General features: G+C 26.6%; 3 protein-coding genes across 4 annotated transcripts; 1 reads left to right on the top strand and 2 right to left on the bottom strand.

Moving 5' to 3' along the window:
* Positions 1-1,205: 1,205 nt before the first annotated feature.
* Positions 1,206-5,079, bottom strand: LOC123260035 (putative Dol-P-Glc:Glc(2)Man(9)GlcNAc(2)-PP-Dol alpha-1,2-glucosyltransferase). The gene is made up of 4 exons (XM_044720958.1): positions 4,439-5,079; positions 4,013-4,358; positions 2,527-2,678; positions 1,206-2,451 (listed from the first exon to the last, which is right to left on the bottom strand). Exons 1-4 carry the CDS (start codon positions 4,631-4,633, stop codon positions 1,714-1,716), a joined length of 1,431 nt encoding a protein of 476 aa, XP_044576893.1. The 5' UTR covers positions 4,634-5,079; the 3' UTR covers positions 1,206-1,713.
* A 1,190-nt stretch (positions 5,080-6,269) lies between these two features.
* On the top strand, positions 6,270-13,090 carry LOC123260034 (histone-arginine methyltransferase CARMER). 2 transcript variants are annotated; one of them, XM_044720956.1, is made up of 8 exons: positions 6,270-6,933; positions 7,374-7,514; positions 7,797-8,291; positions 8,427-8,693; positions 8,823-9,045; positions 9,124-9,407; positions 10,475-10,611; positions 11,276-13,090. In XM_044720956.1, the coding sequence occupies exons 1-8, from the start codon at positions 6,801-6,803 to the stop codon at positions 11,402-11,404; spliced, it is 1,809 nt and encodes a 602-aa protein (XP_044576891.1). In that variant the 5' UTR covers positions 6,270-6,800; the 3' UTR covers positions 11,405-13,090. The 2 variants fall into 2 exon arrangements, with proteins under 2 accessions (XP_044576891.1, XP_044576892.1); XM_044720957.1 differs by having other exon boundaries at positions 6,273-6,933; positions 11,294-13,090.
* Positions 13,091-14,739: 1,649 nt separating this feature from the next.
* On the bottom strand, positions 14,740-18,890 carry LOC123259073 (neprilysin-1-like). Its single transcript, XM_044719339.1, has 14 exons — positions 18,714-18,890; positions 18,319-18,462; positions 18,159-18,242; positions 17,868-18,079; positions 17,344-17,565; positions 17,137-17,259; positions 16,921-17,065; positions 16,610-16,719; positions 16,035-16,312; positions 15,910-15,968; positions 15,773-15,824; positions 15,414-15,618; positions 15,176-15,343; positions 14,740-15,103 (listed from the first exon to the last, which is right to left on the bottom strand). Exons 1-14 carry the CDS (start codon positions 18,850-18,852, stop codon positions 14,927-14,929), a joined length of 2,118 nt encoding a protein of 705 aa, XP_044575274.1. The 5' UTR covers positions 18,853-18,890; the 3' UTR covers positions 14,740-14,926.
* Positions 18,891-20,800: the final 1,910 nt, after the last annotated feature.

The raw sequence follows: 20,800 nt of genomic DNA, 5'->3' as shown, positions 1-20,800 counted from the left end.
ATAATATTAACTATTATTATTATTATTATTATAGTAACAAATTGATAAAGTTATTGAAAATAAACCAGTGATTTAGTTTAAAGAACAAATAAAATAACTTGTTAATACTTATTATAGATAAGATAATTTTTTAAAAGTGATAAAAGTTCGAGCGCTTCCGAGTTGTGCAGCAGCTTCTATTGCTCCTTATTAATTGAAAAACTAAATTATTAAAAATTTATACTCTAAATACTCAGACACTTGAAAAATGTATTCCCGTGACTAGATTTAAGATATTGATGTTTATGTTTTGTGGTTTGAAAATTTTTTAACATAAAAATACAATTGCTACAAGAATTTTAGCTAAAAAGGAACTTTAATTTTTTTTTTATCTCTAAATAATATTCAAATTTTAAAGTATTTATCCTATATACTAATTCTTCAAAATTAATAAAAAAAAAAATTTCCAATTTATACGTAAAAAACATAATAAATAAAAATAATAACACTAATACTATTTATAAACAAAAATAAAGCAATAAATAAATAATGGAGCTTAGAAATTAAATATGATATGTAATGAGTTGTTACATAACGCATTTATAAAATAAAAATGCATACTTGCATATTTAATAGTAGCAAATGCATCGAGTCCCTTGCACAACTATGACATTTTATTATAAGAGTTAGTTGTAAGTTACTTAATTTCTTAACAAAATAATTTATAAATTTATTAATAAATAAATTAAAACACAGGATAGTGGATTCAATTGGGAGACAATACTTATTAATAATAATATTTTCACTGCAATAATATTAATTTCAATATTTAATGAAAAAAAAACCTTGTTATGTGCACAATAATGCAAAAATAAATTCAATTGCTTACTTATTTATTCATATAATTATATGTTGTTAATTTGATTATAATATTAATGAATTTGATTTTAATGACGAGTATAACATATGATAATGAAAAAATATAATGTATTATATTTGTATAATACACAAAGTGTATACTACAATGTTACTTATTCTTATATTTAATTATAAATTTAGTAATTAAAAAAAAAAAAAGGTGATTATAATTATTAAGATTAACTTTGTTTTAATGATAAAATGTAAAATATTGAAATATAAGATCTCGCTTAGTCGTAATAAACTATTATACTCTTTCTTAATTTATTATTAATTTTTTAACCATTTTACCTTATCACTACTGTCATTATTATTTATAAACTTTTCTACAATACATATTTTATAAAAATTTTATTATTCATTATCAGTCGTATGATAATTTTGGCAATCTTAACCGATTTAATCGATTGTGATGGATAAAGCAATCAAATTATTAAATTATTGAAATAATTTAGTAATGTAAGCTAAAAATTATTCATTTAAGCATTAAATAATTTTCTTGTAATATATTAGATCGCTAAACTAATCGATAAACTAAAATTATGTAATTTAATTATCTAAATATTCCTCCTAACGTTGAAACTTTTTTTTAAGCTCTTCAAGTGCAGACGGATTAAATTACAAACATGATTTTACAGTGTCAAAAGAAGTTTGACGTGAAATAAAATTTGAAATATTGTACTACCTAAGAAATTTTTTAATGATTTTAACTGAACAAATGATCTAAATTAAATTTTAGTATACAAAATCAAATTATATTTAAACCTATTAATTTATTTCAATGGTCATTTTAAATACTTAAATATAAATAAATTATCACCATGATAACCGCTGTGGACCTTCTTGGTCAGTCCAATAAAAAGTTTTAGTAACAAATATATAAAATTGTAGAAAGTTAATAACTAAAGTTGTCATTAATTCCAAAGACATCTGCCATAATTTTGGTTCTGGCAAGCTCAAACGTACTAATATGTACGGTATTATAAAGTAACGGGGTTCTAGTAATAATTGTGGTATCAAAACAACAGCGATGCATCCTGCATATAACACTTTTGACAAGTATCTCATATCCTGGAGACACATCACCGTGGCGTAGATTACAAATCCATATAAAGGTATTAAAGCGTATTTGGCAAAGTAATAACGTCCTATAAATCTGTTCCACATATAAAAAACGTAATGTCTATTGTCAGCTAACAAATACGGATGTACTAGCGTATTACTGTGAACAATCGCTGTCACAATTGCTAAACATAAGCCTGTGATGATCCAGTGTTTGCAGATCCATTGTACGAATGATTTGACATGTGGCAACATATAAGGCCAGGAGAATGCCAAAATAAAAATGGAGAAATAAAATATCTGAGGCAGATGAATTGTTGCTACATGAGCGCTACGGTCTCCTAATACAATGCCTCTATTCCATATAACAAATGCTACGAATAGTAGGATTACCGTTAATTGATACTTTAAATATGAGATCATACGCATCACAAATGATCCGAATTGACCGATCCCACGTTGAACATAATGCCGAACATTATTCCAGATTAACTGTAAGTTAATTACTTAGTTTTCGAATTGCTATTAACTAGTGCTAATAATTATAGATTTATAAACAGAACTTACCCTTGCGTGAATTGACGTTCCATGGATCCCTCTATCCTGTAATGCTGATATACTCTGTGGAGTTTCGGCTTCAATTATGGTCAGAATTCTTTCACCCATGAGTAATATTAACCATATAACATTTGTTTGTCTCGCTAAAATTGCCAAGGCACCTGAAATAAACATTACATTCAGTTTAATATTATTATTAAATATTATCACAGTTCTTATCATTTTAAAAATAAAAAATAATTTTTATGTAGACATTTTTTTAGTCAAAAAATGATTGATACTTGATAATTTTATGTTAACTGATTTTTAAATAAATTGTATTTTAATTTGTTAATGTAATAAATTTATCTGAAATATTCTATAAAGTTTTCAAATTTGACATTGATAATTATACTGTTTAAATAATTATTTTTGTCATGACCAAATAAAATTATCAACTTAATGAAATACGATGCATATTAAATAAAATGCATGAAAACATTTCTTTTTAAATTATTTTAAATTAAATTTTCTTCAACTGTAATTGATAATTGATAAAAAAAATGTCCATAAAATCTAAAGAATTGTTTTATGGTTTAAGATAAATAATGCCTTAGGGTTGATAAAAAACGATTTCAGAATGACCTAAAAAAATTTATTTACTGATAATGAATTGATGAAAGGAATGTGTTAAGGGGGATAGCCACTGTGAAATTTGAAAAAAAAAAAAAAAAAAAAAAAAAAATTTTCATTAAATCAAAGTTTATACATTCAAAAATATGTATCTAGAGTTTTAGATGAAAATTCCGAATATTTTACGAATTATAGTCATTTTTGTAACAGTCTGTTAAATAACCATTGCACGTGCGGCATCCGATAAAAACGCGTTTTTCTCGAAACTACTTTTTTTGAACTGGTGCAAACTGTAATTTGTATAAATATGAACCAATTTGCAACTTTTTTTTTCCCCGTATTCGTCTATTCAGTAGCTATCGTTGCACGTAGAGGATTTTGAAAATTTTGATTTTGAAGAGTTTTTAGGGCTGTTTGAATCCAAAAAAATTAGAAAAAAAAACGAAAAAATTTTTAATATGCCGCCATTTTTTTTAAATCCAAATTTTCAAAATCCCCTACGTGCAACGATAACCACATGCATGCAGATTACAACGCTGTTTCGTTTTTTCGTTTTAGATAATCCGTTTTTGAGTTAAAGTTCGCATCGTAGTGGGGGAAATTTTTTTGGTTCTCCACAAAAATGCTAATAACTTTGTAATAACATGATATTTTTTAATAAAAATTTAGGAGAATATTCTTTAATGTATACTTTATAAAACAAAAAAAACCCGATCCCCAAATTCTTTTATTATCCCAGTCAAAAAAATTCCCGAAAATCACCTATTTTTTCGATCCTCACAATGGCTATCCCCCTTAAATCTCATAAAAAAAAAACATCGTTTTCGATCATTCTTTTGAAAAAGAAAAAAATTAGCTCACTAAAAATTATATTTGAACTTACCTATGATCGCAGAATTTTTATAATATTGGCGTTGATGTAACAAAAACATCATTAAGACTAAGTTTACAGATAAAACGTCAGTATAATATAGAAAATGCCAAAAATACAGTGGTGGTAAAAGTGTTACACTTATTGATACCATGAACGGTAACCAGGTTCTATTTTCAGCTTTGCATTTTTGTACCCATTTTTTTGTACTCAATATTTGGTAAATTAGATACAAATTAATACATGTACCGGCTAGATTAATACTACGTAAGTATATTGTGGTGCATAGCTGAAACGGTGCTAATATTATAGCTGATAGTATATAAAGTCCGGGAAGTGTCGTGATTTTTTTGTCCCACTGAAAAAGCCAAATTTATTTCTATAATTGTAAGACATTATGTAATTTAAACAATATCATAAAATTGGTTACATATTTACCTCAAAGAAGGAACCATTGCAGTATTTTTTTGTTTGAGGAATATGAAAAACTTCGTCAATGTAATGGTCCGGTTGTATTTTATTAAGAAATAAAAATAATAATGTTGTCAATAAAACAAAAGTAAACGATACAATTGATTGATAAATAATCGGTCGATTGATCGCCTCCAGAAATAAACTTTTTATAATAACCATTATGGATAAATTATTAAAAAAAAAAATATGTTCAATAATTTAAAAATATATAATTAATCCCGTATATAAATACAAAATATGTTATTTCATAAATTTTAAGTCAATATTTAGTAAACGTATGTGACAAATTAAATAATCAACACAATAATGACGCGTATACATAACCAAAAAAAAGAATAAACTCCCAACCCCAAAATTAGCCGGAAAACTTATAAATAGTCGTTCCAAAATAACTTTCCCACCGTTTTTCAACAACCCATCAAATTAACTTATTGACACAAATCTTATTCGAAACATTTCTCAAAAACCAAAACAATAATACTGTACGTCAAAATATATAAGTATATATTTCTTTGTTGTTTACGTATTTTATATTTTATGTATAATCAGTAAAGCCGGATCGCATTTATCCTTCGATGCTTGATTATTCAAAATGGCACAAATATTTCACTTACACTCGGTCATGCGCATTGATAAAATTATTTGTATTTTAATTGGACTAATCCGACCAATCAAAGCTCAATTTTTTCAGTGAATCTCCAATTGACTTTAACCACGACGGGATTTTAAAAGCGCGCGTAAATTTAAACATATATTTTTTAATTATGAAAGTGAATATTAATATCAGTGTTTTTTTTGTTAGAGTTGCAAAAAGATTATATAATTCGATAAGCAAAAAAATGATAGAGATTCAAAAACTTTTATGACATTACAAATAATGCAAAAAATATATTAATATAATCTCCTAAAGTTTTTCAAATTTTCTTGTAAAAATTTAATTTTTTAATATTATATTGATTACAAAAGTTAAAAATGTGTCAAGAAGATGATATTGAAATCAGTAGACATTTTATTTCTTAAAATGAACAGGAAGTTTGAAATAAAAAAAACAAATTTTTAAAACTGCAAGATCAAATTTACTTCTTAAATTTTGAAAAAAAAAATTTTTTTTTTGGTTAAAAAAACCAAAAATTATCAAAAAAAAAAATAATTTTAGTAAACAATTGTGAAATATTTTTTATTGATTGCCTTAACAATAATAATTTCAAAACTACCAAAAAATGTTATTTTTACTAAAACAATAATTTGTTTATTGAAAAATAAAAATATCATTGGACATTTGATACCTGTCACTTTAAATATCAATATTAATGAAAATAATAAAAAAAATATATTTAAACGTAAAAGTCAAAGTTAGCCCTTTCGTCGATTCGATGATCAGCATCCGGGTTCTATCTCGTATACTCCTTCCTCTACCGGGTCTTAACTTGTAAATTCAGCAGCATACAAACGAAAAGTGCCGAAGGAGCCCGGGGACGGGGATAAATAAAATGAGTATGTGAGAGAGAGAAAACAATAAAGCGAACCCAGTTCCCAGTTTCCAGTGTCAGAGTGGGGTAGCAAAGCAAGCAAAAGTTAAATAGTATAGATGTGTGTATAGTATAAGGTAAAAGCCCCAATAGATGATCACGTACCAGTATATGATCACTCCATGTATTTGTATATCTATATTCATAAATATAGGTATAGAAATACATGGAGTGATCATATACTGGTACATGATCATCTATTGGGGCTTTTACCTTATAGCAGCTAGCAGCGACAGCGGGTACATTATTATAAAGCAAAAGCAAAAGGGAAGGAATGAACCAAAGCCAAAGGAAGGGAAGTTAAGAGAAGGGATAACAACGTGCGCGTGTGCAAACCACGCCGGGGGTGGTTGGTCGGTCGGTGGTCCGAACTCCGAAAATCATACGATCTTGTCTTTATTAAAATTTTGTTCGGCTCCATTTTAATTCCCATTTCAATCATCAGTACACTTATCGTTTAACAACAATTATTTAAACGATTCATTATTTTAATTGTATTTATAAAACAATAATTGTATCAATTATCAGTATTTTTTTATTTATTGTATTTATATTTATTAATATTTGTAAGAGAGAGTTTTACTTGAAGTATATAATAGTATATATGTTTTTAAGTAATTAATAAAAAAGATTTACAACGCCGGTTATTTATCAGTGTGTGTGCCGCAGCAACAAAAGGACAATAGGAATAAATAAAAAAGAATAAGAAGAAGAAAAGATAAATATAAAAATAAAAAAACGCCGCGAAAGAAAGAAAGACTGGAGCGCACAAAAACGCACGCGGTGTCTATATAAAAATGGCGAAGGCGTTTCGCGCGGTGACAGTTTCTACTTTGTCAAACAATGGACAGTCAACGCCAAAATTCAACAGACCGGTTACACTTAACATTAATTATGATCCTCAAGGACTCAGCATTGAATTGTTATCAGGTATTTATTTATTACTTATATAAAATACGATCAATATCTGTGTTGATCATGTCCGTATCTCTGTGTGGGTATCTATGTTGGAACGACGCGACCTAACCACACTTAAAATAAGACGCTTCAATAATTATTTTTATTTATTTATTATTACTGTTATTATATTTGTTTATATTTTAAGTATCATTTATGATATTTTTATTGTCATTAATTGTCTGATATTAATTTAATTTTGGTAATGGTATTTTTAAACGGTTGCTGATGAAAATCAATATGAATAATTTTCATAAAGCAGGTGGAAATGGTTCCTTTGTATCGACGGTTGAACGTTTGATTTATGTATAAACTATTTTTTTGTACAATGTAATAGTCAAACGTTAATTCATATTTGATCATTTATCTTTATATTTTATGGTAATAATGTTTTTACATTTCTTTAATTCCAGAGGATTTTACCGAAAAAGAACCAAAACAATTATTGGAATTTCCCATAACCCATACGACTGAGTGCTCGCGAGTTGCTACTAGGAGTTACGTATTTACTCTCGATGCTGAGAGTCTACTTATTACATTTTCTAACGAACCAGGTAATTGGAAAAAATACTATCAAGTTGTATATTAAAATTATATTTAAGGTAAAAGACCCAGTTATTGACACTTGTAATTTTATTTTAATTAAATAAAACAAATCGACTCTTATTAGTTTTTTGAGAACATTTTATTTGTTTAATTAGAATAAAATTGCAAGTGTCAATCAACTAGGCCAGTGTCAATAACTGGATCTTCTACCGTAAATCATTAATTATAAATTTAAATTTTAAATTTAAAAGTACATGAATAACTATTATACTAATTACAAATGTATTTAGATTTCCGAAACTTCCATTCCCAAGTGCTAAAACTTAAAAATGGAAAAGGCATGTCTGCTTTCAATGAGAGAACAGAAGACTTATCAGCGATGCAGTATTTTCAGTTCTACGGCTATTTATCACAGCAGCAAAATATGATGCAAGATTACATTAGAACGAGCACATATCAGCGTGCGATTCTTGGAAATTTATCAGACTTTAAAGACAAAATAGTGTTAGACGTAGGTGCTGGATCAGGAATATTATCATTCTTCGCAGTTCAAGCAGGTGCTAAAAAAGTTTACGCCGTTGAAGCCAGTAATATGGCGAATCATGCGGAGCTTCTTGTTGCCGCAAACAATTTGTCGGATAAAATAGTTGTTATTGCTGGCAAAATAGAAGAGATTGAACTGCCAGAGCACGTTGATTGCATTGTCAGTGAACCCATGGGCTATATGTTGTACAATGAGAGAATGCTCGAGACATATCTCCATGCTAAAAAATGGCTCGTACCAGGTAACAAAAAATAGTATCCCAACGTTTGATATTTTAAAATCAACTTTTATTTGATATATATCACATTATTAATACTCATAATTAATAGGAAGTATTATATTATAATTCCTGTAATATTTATTTAATATGTAACAGGTGGAAGAATGTTCCCTTCTCGCGGTGACCTTCACATAGCTCCATTCTCTGATGAAACACTTTACATGGAACAATTTAATAAAGCTAACTTTTGGTACCAGACGTGTTTCCATGGCGTTGATTTGTCATCACTGAGAAATAGCGCAATCAAAGAGTACTTCCGACAACCTATTGTTGACACATTTGATATACGTATTTGTATGGCCAAATCTGTTAGACATGTTGTTGACTTCCAAACCGCTGACGAGACTGATTTACATAAAATAGGTAATTTATCTATCTTTATCGTACTATTACTACCAGTCTTTTATGCTAATTAGTAGTGATAAATTAACTTATAAAATACACAAATAACTGAGTTATTAATCATATTTAATTTATTATATTTGATTACAGAAATAGACGTTGATTTCCATATATTGGAGAGTGGAACATGTCACGGTCTTGCATTTTGGTTTGATGTTGCATTTATTGGTTCAACTCAACAAGTTTGGTTGAGCACAGCACCAACGGAACCTCTCACTCATTGGTATCAAGTACGGTGTCTCTTGGAAAATCCTTTGTTCTGTAAAAGTGGCCAATTACTTTCTGGAAAAGTCATTTTAATAGCTAATAAAAGGTAGTGATTTTTTTTTTAATAATTAATTTTCAACACTCGCAAATAGTGACATTGAATGATTTAAAATGTTTATTTCAGACAATCGTATGATGTGACGATAGATTTGAAGTTAGAAGGAACAAACATCGAAAGTAGCAGCAATACTCTAGACCTTAAAAATCCTTACTTTAGATACACTGGTGCTGCAGCACAATTACCTGCCGGATTAAATAGCACATCACCAAGTGAATCATATTGGACAACACTTGATGCTCAAGGTGCACGACAGGCTGTTAATATGGTCAATGGAATGTCCGTTAATGGTTTGGGTGAAGTTTCAATGGATACAGGAACTGTCAATCCCAGTAATTTACTAGCACTAGGTAAGGTTTGGCTTGATCCCTCACTGTATCATTACTCTATGTAAGAAAATACTCAAATACTAAATTTTATTATATTTCACGGCTTCAATCTAGTGTAAAAAATAAACAAAAATATCAATTTATTTGCATTATTTGCAATAATCGACGTGTCAATTTCCATAGTTTGAAATCAGGATACAAATAACGTTTTATCAAATGGATTGTAATTTTTATTTTTCGCTTAATATTTTAATGATTGTGTAACAAGTATAGTAGTACGAGTATGTGTGCTCATACTCGATGTATTTTATTAATTAATTAATTGATTGAAAAAAGAATAAAAATAAAAATCAAGATAAAAATTATATTTAAATTGTAAACAATTATGACTAAAATAAATTAATTAAGAAATGCCATAGTTCAAGTTTAATAATTAAAATGAATGATACATATTAAAAAAATCGTTTCGACAACAGGATTTAATTTTACAAATATTTCAAAATTAATTATCCAATTACTATTATTATTATTATTAATATTATTATTATTACTATAATTATATTGAATTAAATACTTTTAATGTGTTAAGATGATGAAAATTAGTTTATTAATTTTTTTTATACATATATATCACAGTAAAAAAATAATGTTAATAAGAAAGAAAATAATAATTTAATTTTTTACTGAACATCGCGTACATATATTTTTAAAAATAATAAAGGTAAACAATTATTTTTAACAAATAGTTATTATTTTTTCAACTTATCAGTAAATAAAATAAAATAATAATTTGTGAAGTATATTTTTCGTATGACACTGTATTATCAGAAGAATTTGTAAATATTTCAGTAAAAAAATCCGTTGTGATAATATTTTGTAAATTTGTAAGACTGAATCCGTGTCAATAAACGGCTCTTTGAAGATGACTTACTGGTTTAATTTTAACCATTCAATTTGTTTCATTTATGTCATTGTATATTAAATCCTGCATGAATAATTATTTATGATCCCCTCCACTTTCTAATTTCTAATTATGATTTTAGTCATTTTAAAATATGGATTATACATAAATTTAATTTGCTTGGTAGGCGGTCAACCGAATATACATCCGGGTTCTATTTCAAGTACTGGAAGAGGTAGAATCGGAGGAACGGCTACAAGTACACAAGCAGCACAGCTCATTGGTGGCGGTATTACACCAAATATGTTCACATCACCGGCAACTGTAAGTATCGAGTACAATCGCTATCAATCCATGACGAGATACTTGTCCGCTTGTAAGATTATTTTACATCATCCCTATTTTTTGCTGCAGTAATTGTAATTACAATATCACTTTTAATGCTTCCATTAATCTTTATTGTAGTTATAAGTACAAGTATAAGTTAATAAGTAGTTAGTTATACATTAAGTAGATAGTTAAATTATAGAAATAGTTTTCATTTCTACTTTCGTTAATTATCATCATTTTTATTTTTAAAATATTAGATAGCGCTCAATAAATATTATTTATAACGTTTAAAAATAATGTTTTAATGCTTGATATTGGTAGAAAAATTGGAGGAATTTTTTTCAAAAAAAAAAAAAAATAACAGTAAGATAAAATAAAAATAAATATGTTAAAAAATTTTAATTTACTTTTCAGACAAAAATTCATTTGGAATTTAATTTCGTTCTAAAAAAACTTGAAAAAAATTTCAAAATTTTAATAGTAAAATAATATTTTGAGTAAAAAGCAATTAATCGTATTTCAGAATATTAATTATTATTAAAAAACATGCTTTAATAATGAAAGCGGTAGAGTAACTCAGTCATAACGGTGAAGGTATTACAAAAATGACATAGAATATACTAAATAAAATTGGTGTCTGTGTCTTTCGCGGCTACAGCTTGGTGTTACTTTCCAGCAATCGCTGGTACTCAGCAATACATCCCACTATCCGGTGAATCCAAGTCTGATGATTGGTGATTACGTGACGCCTGGCAATGGAATAGCACCCCAATCGTACCGTCAATGATCTACGGCCAAATTATATCGGATTATGGAATATTCACGGAAACTAAAACAACATCAACAACAACCGCAGGACAACAATCAACGTCATTCAAACACCAACAGCAGATGTAATAGTGGTAATATTAATACCATAAGTAATCGTCAAAATCGTCGTTTAGTCTTCAGCTCACCTACGAGTAAATTAAGATTATCATCAGCTGTATGTATATTACATGCTACTAATTTAAATGAAATTAATTATGACTTGAAGCTAAAAAAAGCGCGAATGCGATTTATCGATAAAACTCTTGATAATTCCATTGATTTTGGATTACCTTCTCCATTAATAAATTATAATAATAATAATTATTATTATTATTACAATAATCTTAATAACAATAATAGTAGTAATGATAATAATAATTATTATTATAATAATTTATCATGGGATTTGCGTTGGAGAAAACTTCGCGCTATTTTCTCGTAGCCATTTATAAAAATCTCTGACAATGATAAATATTTAATCAGAGGAAAATAAAAAAAAAACAACACGCTTGCCAAATGTACCCAGGAATAATAATTATCAAATTAATAACAGATGCGATATTTTTTAATGACAATACTGTTATATGCGTTTAATGAATGTTACGAAAATTACGGTAGATTTTTTTTGTAATGTAATTTCATTTTCCTCAATTAATGATTTATAATTTTTTTATAATCAAAGCTCAAGTTTATTGAACTTGTATTTAATTAATCTCTTTTTAGAGTATTAAATCTTATCTGAGCGTTTGCATAGACAATGTAGATTTTTTTGATCAAGTGTCGGTATTTTAATTATCAATAAGATTTGTAATACTTTTAGCGCTAACTAGTATGTTTTGTGCATTTATTTAAAGCTGTAAATATTTTTTAAACTATAAAAAAAAAACTATGGTAATTTTTTTTATAATTAATACTCTCAACAAAGTTTATTTAAGGATAAAATTACTTGACGTAAATTGATTTTTTTTTCTTTTTTTTTTTTTTTTTTTTTTTTTTTATAAACTTATAATCATTATTTATCGGTTTTATATAGTCTAAAAAATATTTCGAAAGCTTGTAAAAAAGAATCACGAACATGTTATGATAATAATTAATTTAAATCAAGTGAGTTATTATGTAAACAGTGCAAGAAGTAATAATTTAATCCAATCTATTGATAAAACGTATTTTTAAAAATGATAACAGTTTAAAGAATTACTGTGTGGCAGTACCTGTCGCTTTATTAATATATTTATTGCATACAGCGTGCACTGTCCAATTTATTTGTAAACAAATTTAATTAAATTATTTAAAAATGTGAATTTTTATTTTGTTCTCTCGGATTGGCTAAATCGAAATAACTTTTATTTAAATAGCGAGGTCTTATTTAATGTAGACTAAGATACAATTGCCTATTGCATAATAAACATAAATTAGCTTAATGATTGCAACGAATCGAATGGTATTGGCGTACAACCAAGTGTCGAAAAATAATTTGTAAATACAACTACGGCACCATGATCTCAAAATCATCACTTTTGCCCATTTACATATAATAGCATTTAAGATATTTTAACTATTAAATACTTTTCTTTTTTAAATTATTATTCATGTCGTGTTCGCACAAACTTGCCATTTGATTCTTTTTGCCATTTTTACGTTACTTTATGTAATTTAAAAATAATTTTATTTTATCCATTTGTTGTCCTGCTTAATGTACTTTAAATAAGTTTTTGTGTGTTTATTTAATTGGTATACTTCAATTACAGTAATGAATTATTTAACACTCTTATAATAAATTATTAGTTTTATAAATCTTGCGGTACTTTTAACAGCCACTTGGGTAACAAGCATTCCACGAGTGCTATTAATAATTAAAAAAAAATTATTATTTATATGATAATGAATAAATAGGTGAAAAAAAATTAAAATAAAAAAATGAATGATAGAATTACAAATAAATGTATGTATAGTCCGATGAGAAAAAATTGAAAATGTACATATACGAAATATCTTCCATAAATTTTTTTCTGTTCTGTATGCGTGTGTATGGATGATTTATGCATGGGTGCTTTTTTTTAATACAATAATAAAATACTAATACCCAAATGACTGAATTTTTTCACTCAAATATGATAAATATACCTCAGAATGCCGATCCGAGCCGGTTATTTTTATTGTTATTGTTCATTATTCTCATTTTACTTAATTCAATAAATTTTTTTACTCATTTTATTTTCAAATGAATAGTTAGATTTATAGTTTTTTAATCGGTAACATTTTTTCACATTCATACTATTTAACAATCAATAATTTATGAAGTCATTATTTATTATTTAATTAGTAAACATAATTAGATTGAAATTCAAAATGATGTCTATTATAAGTGTACTTCTTAAATTCTTGTAAGTATTATGTCAGAAATAAGATTTTTTAATAATTATAGTAGATAATCACTTGGACGATCCTTGAAATAATATAATTTAGACATTTTAAAATACAATTTCAGTTAATCAGTTATTAACTTGAATTTTTTTTTTTTTTTACTAATTAATAACATTTAATAATTATTAAGAATTAATGTTCATAAAAAAAGTTATTTATTAAATTAAAAAAAATAATACTATTAATTAACAATGGGCTGGATCGGATACTTGTTCATTTTTTTAATTCATGTCCCTAGGTAAATTAATGAATTAGGCGATTTATTCATGAATAAATGTATGTTTATTTTATAATTATGTACACACGTGTATGCTCAATTATGATTGTTTTTTTTTTTGTTTAGTAATATTCATTAATATTTAATGTGATTATTCATTAGAAATAAATCATTACTGACGATACGGTTAATTGGTCTTTTTTATTTATTAAAAAAAAAAATTAATTAAGTTTGAAAGTAGTTTTTTTAATAATTTATTTCCGTTTACTTTGCTTCTCACTTAATTCATCAGCTTCTTTTAATTTAGCACCTCTTGCCGCTTCTTCTTTCCTGAAAAAATTTTTTGTCCAAAACTAAATAGATATACCGATTTTAAAACTCAACGAGGAATCCTCCAAGTGCAAAGAAAAAAAAAACAATATTAAAAGACTTGATCAATAAATATCTTTATCGTTCATAATTCATTGTTTTTTCCAGTTAGTCCTTTTAGATGGAAATAGTTATTATATTTTATTTATTTATTCTAAAATAATTAAAAACTTCTCCCAGTTAATTAATAAAAAATTTTGTATATTTTTTACATTTAAAAATGATACATACCTTTACTAAAGATAATATCTATACAAAAGTAATATGTAAAGTATTTACAGAAATAAATTAAGTTCTGGGGATTATATTGTCAAGATTTACATTACATAAATCCAATTTTATCATTTTTTAGATCTACTGAGATAAATTTTAAATCAAAAGATGAAATTTGATCTATATAAATCTAAGTTGATCATAACATGGTGAAATTAAATAAATAAATAATATATCAATGTATTCATAAATAAATATAACAGTGGGGTAATTAAACTACCAGATACTACACTTATCATTAGGATTCATTCTGCTTCCTAGAGGACAATTGTATGTTTCTGCAAATCCTTCAATATTTGAGAGCGTACCTTCTATTCTAATCGCCGCTGGACTATGATTATCATTTCTCAGTTGGTACATTAATGAATTTATAGGTAAATTCGAGCAGAAAGACTAAAATAAAATAAATTCACAATCAAAATAAAATATAAAAGTAGTTAGATACATATTCTGCAGTATAATTACGTGTGTATAAGATAAGAAAAAAAGTTCATTTCCATTGAGATGTTCAAGACCAGGTAGCTTAACATCTGGTGTTGAGGATTTTTTATTATGAGTTTGGAAAGCCTCAAAGACAGATTTTACACCCGTCGAATCCGCAATATTTTCCGACAATGTTTTTCGTGAGTTTACCTTTAATAATGCATCAAATAATTCAAAAAATTTTTGATTGGTTAACAAATAAATTAAACTATATACATACTCTGTGAATTGTATTATTGTACGTAATACTAATGTTATTAAATTTATCAATAAAACATTGAGCACGTTTTCTATACTCGGATATTGTTGCATTTGACCACCAATTACGTATGTTACCATTTTTATCAAATTGACGACCTACATTGTCAAATCCGTGTGAAATTTCGTGGCCTATTATTGAACCAAGAGCACCGTAATTGAGAGCACTGAAAAATAATTATTTTATGTATTTATTATAGTTGATGAAAATAATTTAAACTTGTTAGATTAACATTAATCATCTTCAACATTTTGTCTAGATCGATATTAATTCATCTTAATAAATGAGTTGTATATTATTAAAAAAAATTTAATACTAACTCGGGATGCTCGTCTTCAAAGAACGGAAGTTGCAAAATTCCTGCTGGTATAGCTGAAAAAAAAATTTAATCATTAACTTTATTCACAAATAATTAACACGCTACTTTACAGTGCCATAATTTATATATTAATTTTACTTATTGCATTAGATGGGTAATAATAAAATGCGTTGATAGCAATTGGACTTCCAACCCATCTGCAAATAATTTTATTAAAATATGTTTCAGTAAAAATAAAAACAAAAAATTATTATTTTACATACTTTTGGTCACTGACACGTTCTCGTAACAACTTCAATCCTTCTTTCGCCCTGAATTTTAACATCATCAATACATTTTTGAAGTAAAATTTGCTTGGTACAACTCTTTTGTAATAATCATCAACAGAATTGATATCATTGTACCAACGGGGGAATCCAATGAATTCTCGCATAGCTTGAACTTTTTCCAAAGCTCCTCTTTTTGAATAATCATCTAACCATTTGCTGTTTTCTATTTCTTCTCTCATTCCGTTTATTATTTCATGGATCATTTCTGCAGCCTGCAATTTTTTAAAATTCAATAAAAATTATTAATTTAATAGAATAAAAGACCCCATTACTGACACATTCTTTGATTTTAGTACTTATTCAATTAATTAAATCATTAATTTCAATAATGAATATATTATTTTTAATCTTTAAGACTTTTAGATCAAAAAAATTATTAATTTTTATTCCAAGTAGAACATTTCTTCATTGAAAGAAAAAGTGCCACTAATAGGGTTTAAAGGTGCCACTAATGGGGTCTTTTACCTTATTTGACTTTAATAATTATTTTAATATTAATACAAACTTACCACTTCTTGTGAACGTTTTGGTAAATGTTTTTGTACATAAGCATAAGAAAAAGCATGCATCATTTCGTTTTGTTGGGTACAAATTAACCATCTAGGAGTTAATTTTGAATTTTAATTTGAAACAGACGTCAATTCTCCTGGTAAGACGTCTTTAAGGAGATTATTCATTTGTTTATTTGTAAAAAAACCGAGGCTTCTTATTAACCACCAATGCATTGCATTTACTACAGTTAAAAAATTGAATCATTAATTTTAATCAGGAATTCAATAATAATTTAATAACATAATTATAATTATCAATCAATAATTACCAACAACTCTGACCGGAGTTCGCCTAATAAGATCAGCTAATTTAACAAAGTAATCTTTATTTATTATTACAACAACTTCTGATTGTTTAATAGTCACGCTAGGCACTGCAACAAATAGATTTGCTATCAAGTCATACCAGTTGATCTGTAAAAAAAACTTTGATTAGAAAAAAGTTTCATTAATCTTGAATATCAAAATAAAAAAAAAAATATTACGCGTGTAGCAGAATTCTCGGGCAGCGATGACTCATAGAATTTTTGGAAATCACTGATCATCATTTTTTGATAAATAGAATCAACTTCACCGTTTGATGAGTTGGGGTATGACGATAATAAAATCTGATTATTTAAATATTTTTTAAAAGAATAATTGACAAATAATAAGCACATCATTTTTTATTAGTTAATTTTTCAAAATCTTACGAGTTTCAAATTCCACTCAAAAGCAACAATATCTTTAGCATCCTCTTCGATGTCTCTTTCTTGTATGATAACACCTCTGTTGCTGGCAAATATTCTACTGACGTTTGCAACAATATTTCGGTAATTCATAACATTTGGTAAATTTAATATTCCATTTAATGGTAACAATGCTGCTGCTTGTCGACTTATGTATTTAGCGATACCGTCTAGAGGTGGTGAAAGCTGAAATAATACATTAAATATTAAATATTTAAAGTAAAGTTATTGAAATTTGGTAAATAAGAAGATTAAAGCTACAAGATAATAAATTATAAGAAATTTTTTTTGTATTGATACTGATTCTAAGCTCAAAAAATTGAAGAAAAAAATCATGCAAAAAAAATCGGACTGAAATCAATAACTTAAAAATTATTAATTTTCAAAGTGGAAAGTTAAAAACATAAAAGAAGAATGTATTCGTCGATGATACTTTTTTAGCTTCAACACTTAGCACATATAGTTTATTTAATTAAGCATATTCATACCTGTATAATATAATTCGTTGAATTTTTAACATCATCCGTAACTTTTAAACTAAACAATGGTGAATTTCCTATTAATTCTCTAAAACTTTTGTCGACTTCTTGCCATGATTTGTTCTTGTAGGACCATTCAGATAGAGTCATTGCCATTGGCCAGCCACTTATTTCATCAATTAAGTTTACGAGATCCTTCACTCCTCTTTTTTCAATAGAATCTATTTTATTTTTCGTATAAATATAAATTATACTTATTGATTTAAAACAACTATCAAATAGTAAAAGAAATTAAATTACCTTCATCCATACAAGCTTTATAAATTTTTTTGGCTTTGGTCAATGCCGAGCTATCCTGCGGTGTCCAAGGAGATTCAAATATTTCTATTTACAATGTAAATATCATTTAACAACTCGTTTAATTAAATACAAATATTTAAGTACTAAAAATTCAATGTACCTTTCAAACGAAGATTAGTTCTATTATTTAAAATATGAAAATGACTTCTATGTGACATACCACTATGCCAATTACCACATGCGTATTTAAAAAAGTTTTCACACGGGTCCATTGTTTGGTTCATGGCACTTATAATTTCATCAGCTAATTAATTAATTTTAAAAGTATCAGTAAAAATATAAAATATTAACGACACAAAAAAAAATTAACTTGATTCAAGAGGAAAATTCTTGAACAAAGAAAATAATTTCGAAGAGTGTAATTCTCTAGAATCAAGACGAAAAATTCTCGAATCAAGTAAAATTTACTTAAACCAAGTAAAAATTTCTTAGTTTAAGAAATTAACATTTTTTTTCTGTGTATTAACTTTGATTTATGTTTCATTCAATTTTTACCTGTTTTTTTACATCTTTCACTTTTACAAATTTGGACGTTATTATTTTTTATCGAGTACGAAACTACTTGTAAATCAAATATCACACAAATCATACCACAGAAGCTGTAAGAAAATTTTTTGGTTTTAGTCGAAAACATAAACTCATATTGAACTGACGTAAACTTGATTTTATCAAAATGCACTCTATTATTTTTAATATATATAATTAATCTCGATAAAAATTAACGATTGTATAATCATTATTCAGTTTTTTTAAGTTAAAGTAATTTCAATTAAAATCGATTAAGTTTTCGTAAGTTCAATACTTCAACTAAGATAATTACAGTTTAAATTTAAAAATATTTGATTCCATTTTTACTAATAAAAAAATTACAACGATGCGTAAAAAGTCCTAAGCTGTAAAAAGACTACAAATATTTTTTGTGGTGAATTGTTTTTATATGTGAACCTGAATTAAATTCTAATTAATTGGGTCAAGTGCAAAAGTTGTTAAGCATCTCGATCTGTTTGATTGAAGTAAATTAAAGTTATTGATGATTCTATCTCTATAGTTTAAATCTATAGATTAAAAGAAAGATGCATAGAAACAAATATCTGAATGTTTTTTAGTATTATTTTTTATTTAAAATAGATTGTTCTATATATTTTTCTAGTGCATATAAATACATATTTATAATAAAGCTATTATAACTGATGTGATGACAATGATTCGATGAGGTGTTTGTTTATACTTGAGTAATTTATGATTGTTCTTGAAATGCCGTGATTTATTGACAAATTACGTGTATTTGTACACTTGTGTTAACTTAATTATAATAATGGTTTTTTTTTCTCATTAATATTGTCAAAAATTAAAAAGTTATCGCTTTTGATCTAATCAATCGTAGTACTGATTTTTAAACTTCTCGTTAAGAAAATAAAAAAATTTATTTTAAACAAATGACAATCGAATAGCATAAATTTAGTTACAATAAAAATTCATTATTTATAAGTCAAAAAAATATAGGTTCCGGATAAGTAATCACCAACATATCATATACTAAAACCTTCTCCGAAACACGCTTCATCTTATGGTATTAGTATTGTTCCGATCAGTTCAGTAGTTTTCGCAGCATAACCGGACAAAAAAAAAATTGGCTTCCCATTTATTAGTATAGATAGAAGATAGATAAATCAATTGCTGTTCGTTTGTCTCGCTAAAACTCGAGAATGGCTGGACCGATTTGGCTAATTTTAATTTTGAAATATATTTGAAAGTTCAGGAAAGGTTTAAACGGTGAGAAACATACATAATAAGTAACAGAAAATACTAAAAATGACAATTTATCTTTCCGATACAAAATGTTCCTAGTTATGAAATGAGGTCCGATCTTTTTGGTTTGTTTTGTTTTAGAAATAAAAAAAGGTGTCAGTTAGTTGTCAAAAAAAAAGCAATAAATAAATTTCAAGACGATTAATAAAATCTATCATCAGTTTGTCAGTGCGCGAGAAGTTTTTGCACGCCTCATAGCGCGAAGCGCGTGAGGTTGTGCTTTATACTCGACTCGTCAAGGTCAAACAATTTTGTGATCTTTAAATACCTCTATCACAACAATATTACACTTATACAATGATATAAGTAGATGTACACCGAAAAAACACTTAAATTAAACCATTTTTTACTTCCTAAAATCATTTCATGTTGCTATTTCGAAAAAAAAAAACGTTTTGAAAAAAATTTTACGTGGACGTCCGGATGTCACCCCATTTTGGATGTACCAACGATTACTCCCGAACAAATTGATATTTCAAGACCGGACCTTTTTTATTAGTTTAAGAATTCAATGAACTGGGTCCGTATTTCATATCAGTGGCCTAGTTTACGTACTTTTTTTTTTTATTGAATTTTTATTAAAATTCACTACGATACAACCGTACAAAGCCAAATGAACTTTTCTTATTTGTCACGTGAAAACTCTGGCGCCACTTGATCAAGCTAGATTTTTTTAGACTGCGTGCGTATATGACAAAAAATAAAGGGCACCGATATTTAAAAAAAAAAATAAAAAATACTCTGTAAAAAATTACTTAATTATAATTATTTTT

The sequence above is a fragment of the Cotesia glomerata genome, linkage group LG2, assembly GCF_020080835.1.
Source record: "Cotesia glomerata isolate CgM1 linkage group LG2, MPM_Cglom_v2.3, whole genome shotgun sequence".
In the NCBI taxonomy this organism is placed as follows: domain Eukaryota; kingdom Metazoa; phylum Arthropoda; class Insecta; order Hymenoptera; family Braconidae; genus Cotesia; species Cotesia glomerata.
This window is presented reverse-complemented; position numbering and strand designations above follow the sequence as displayed.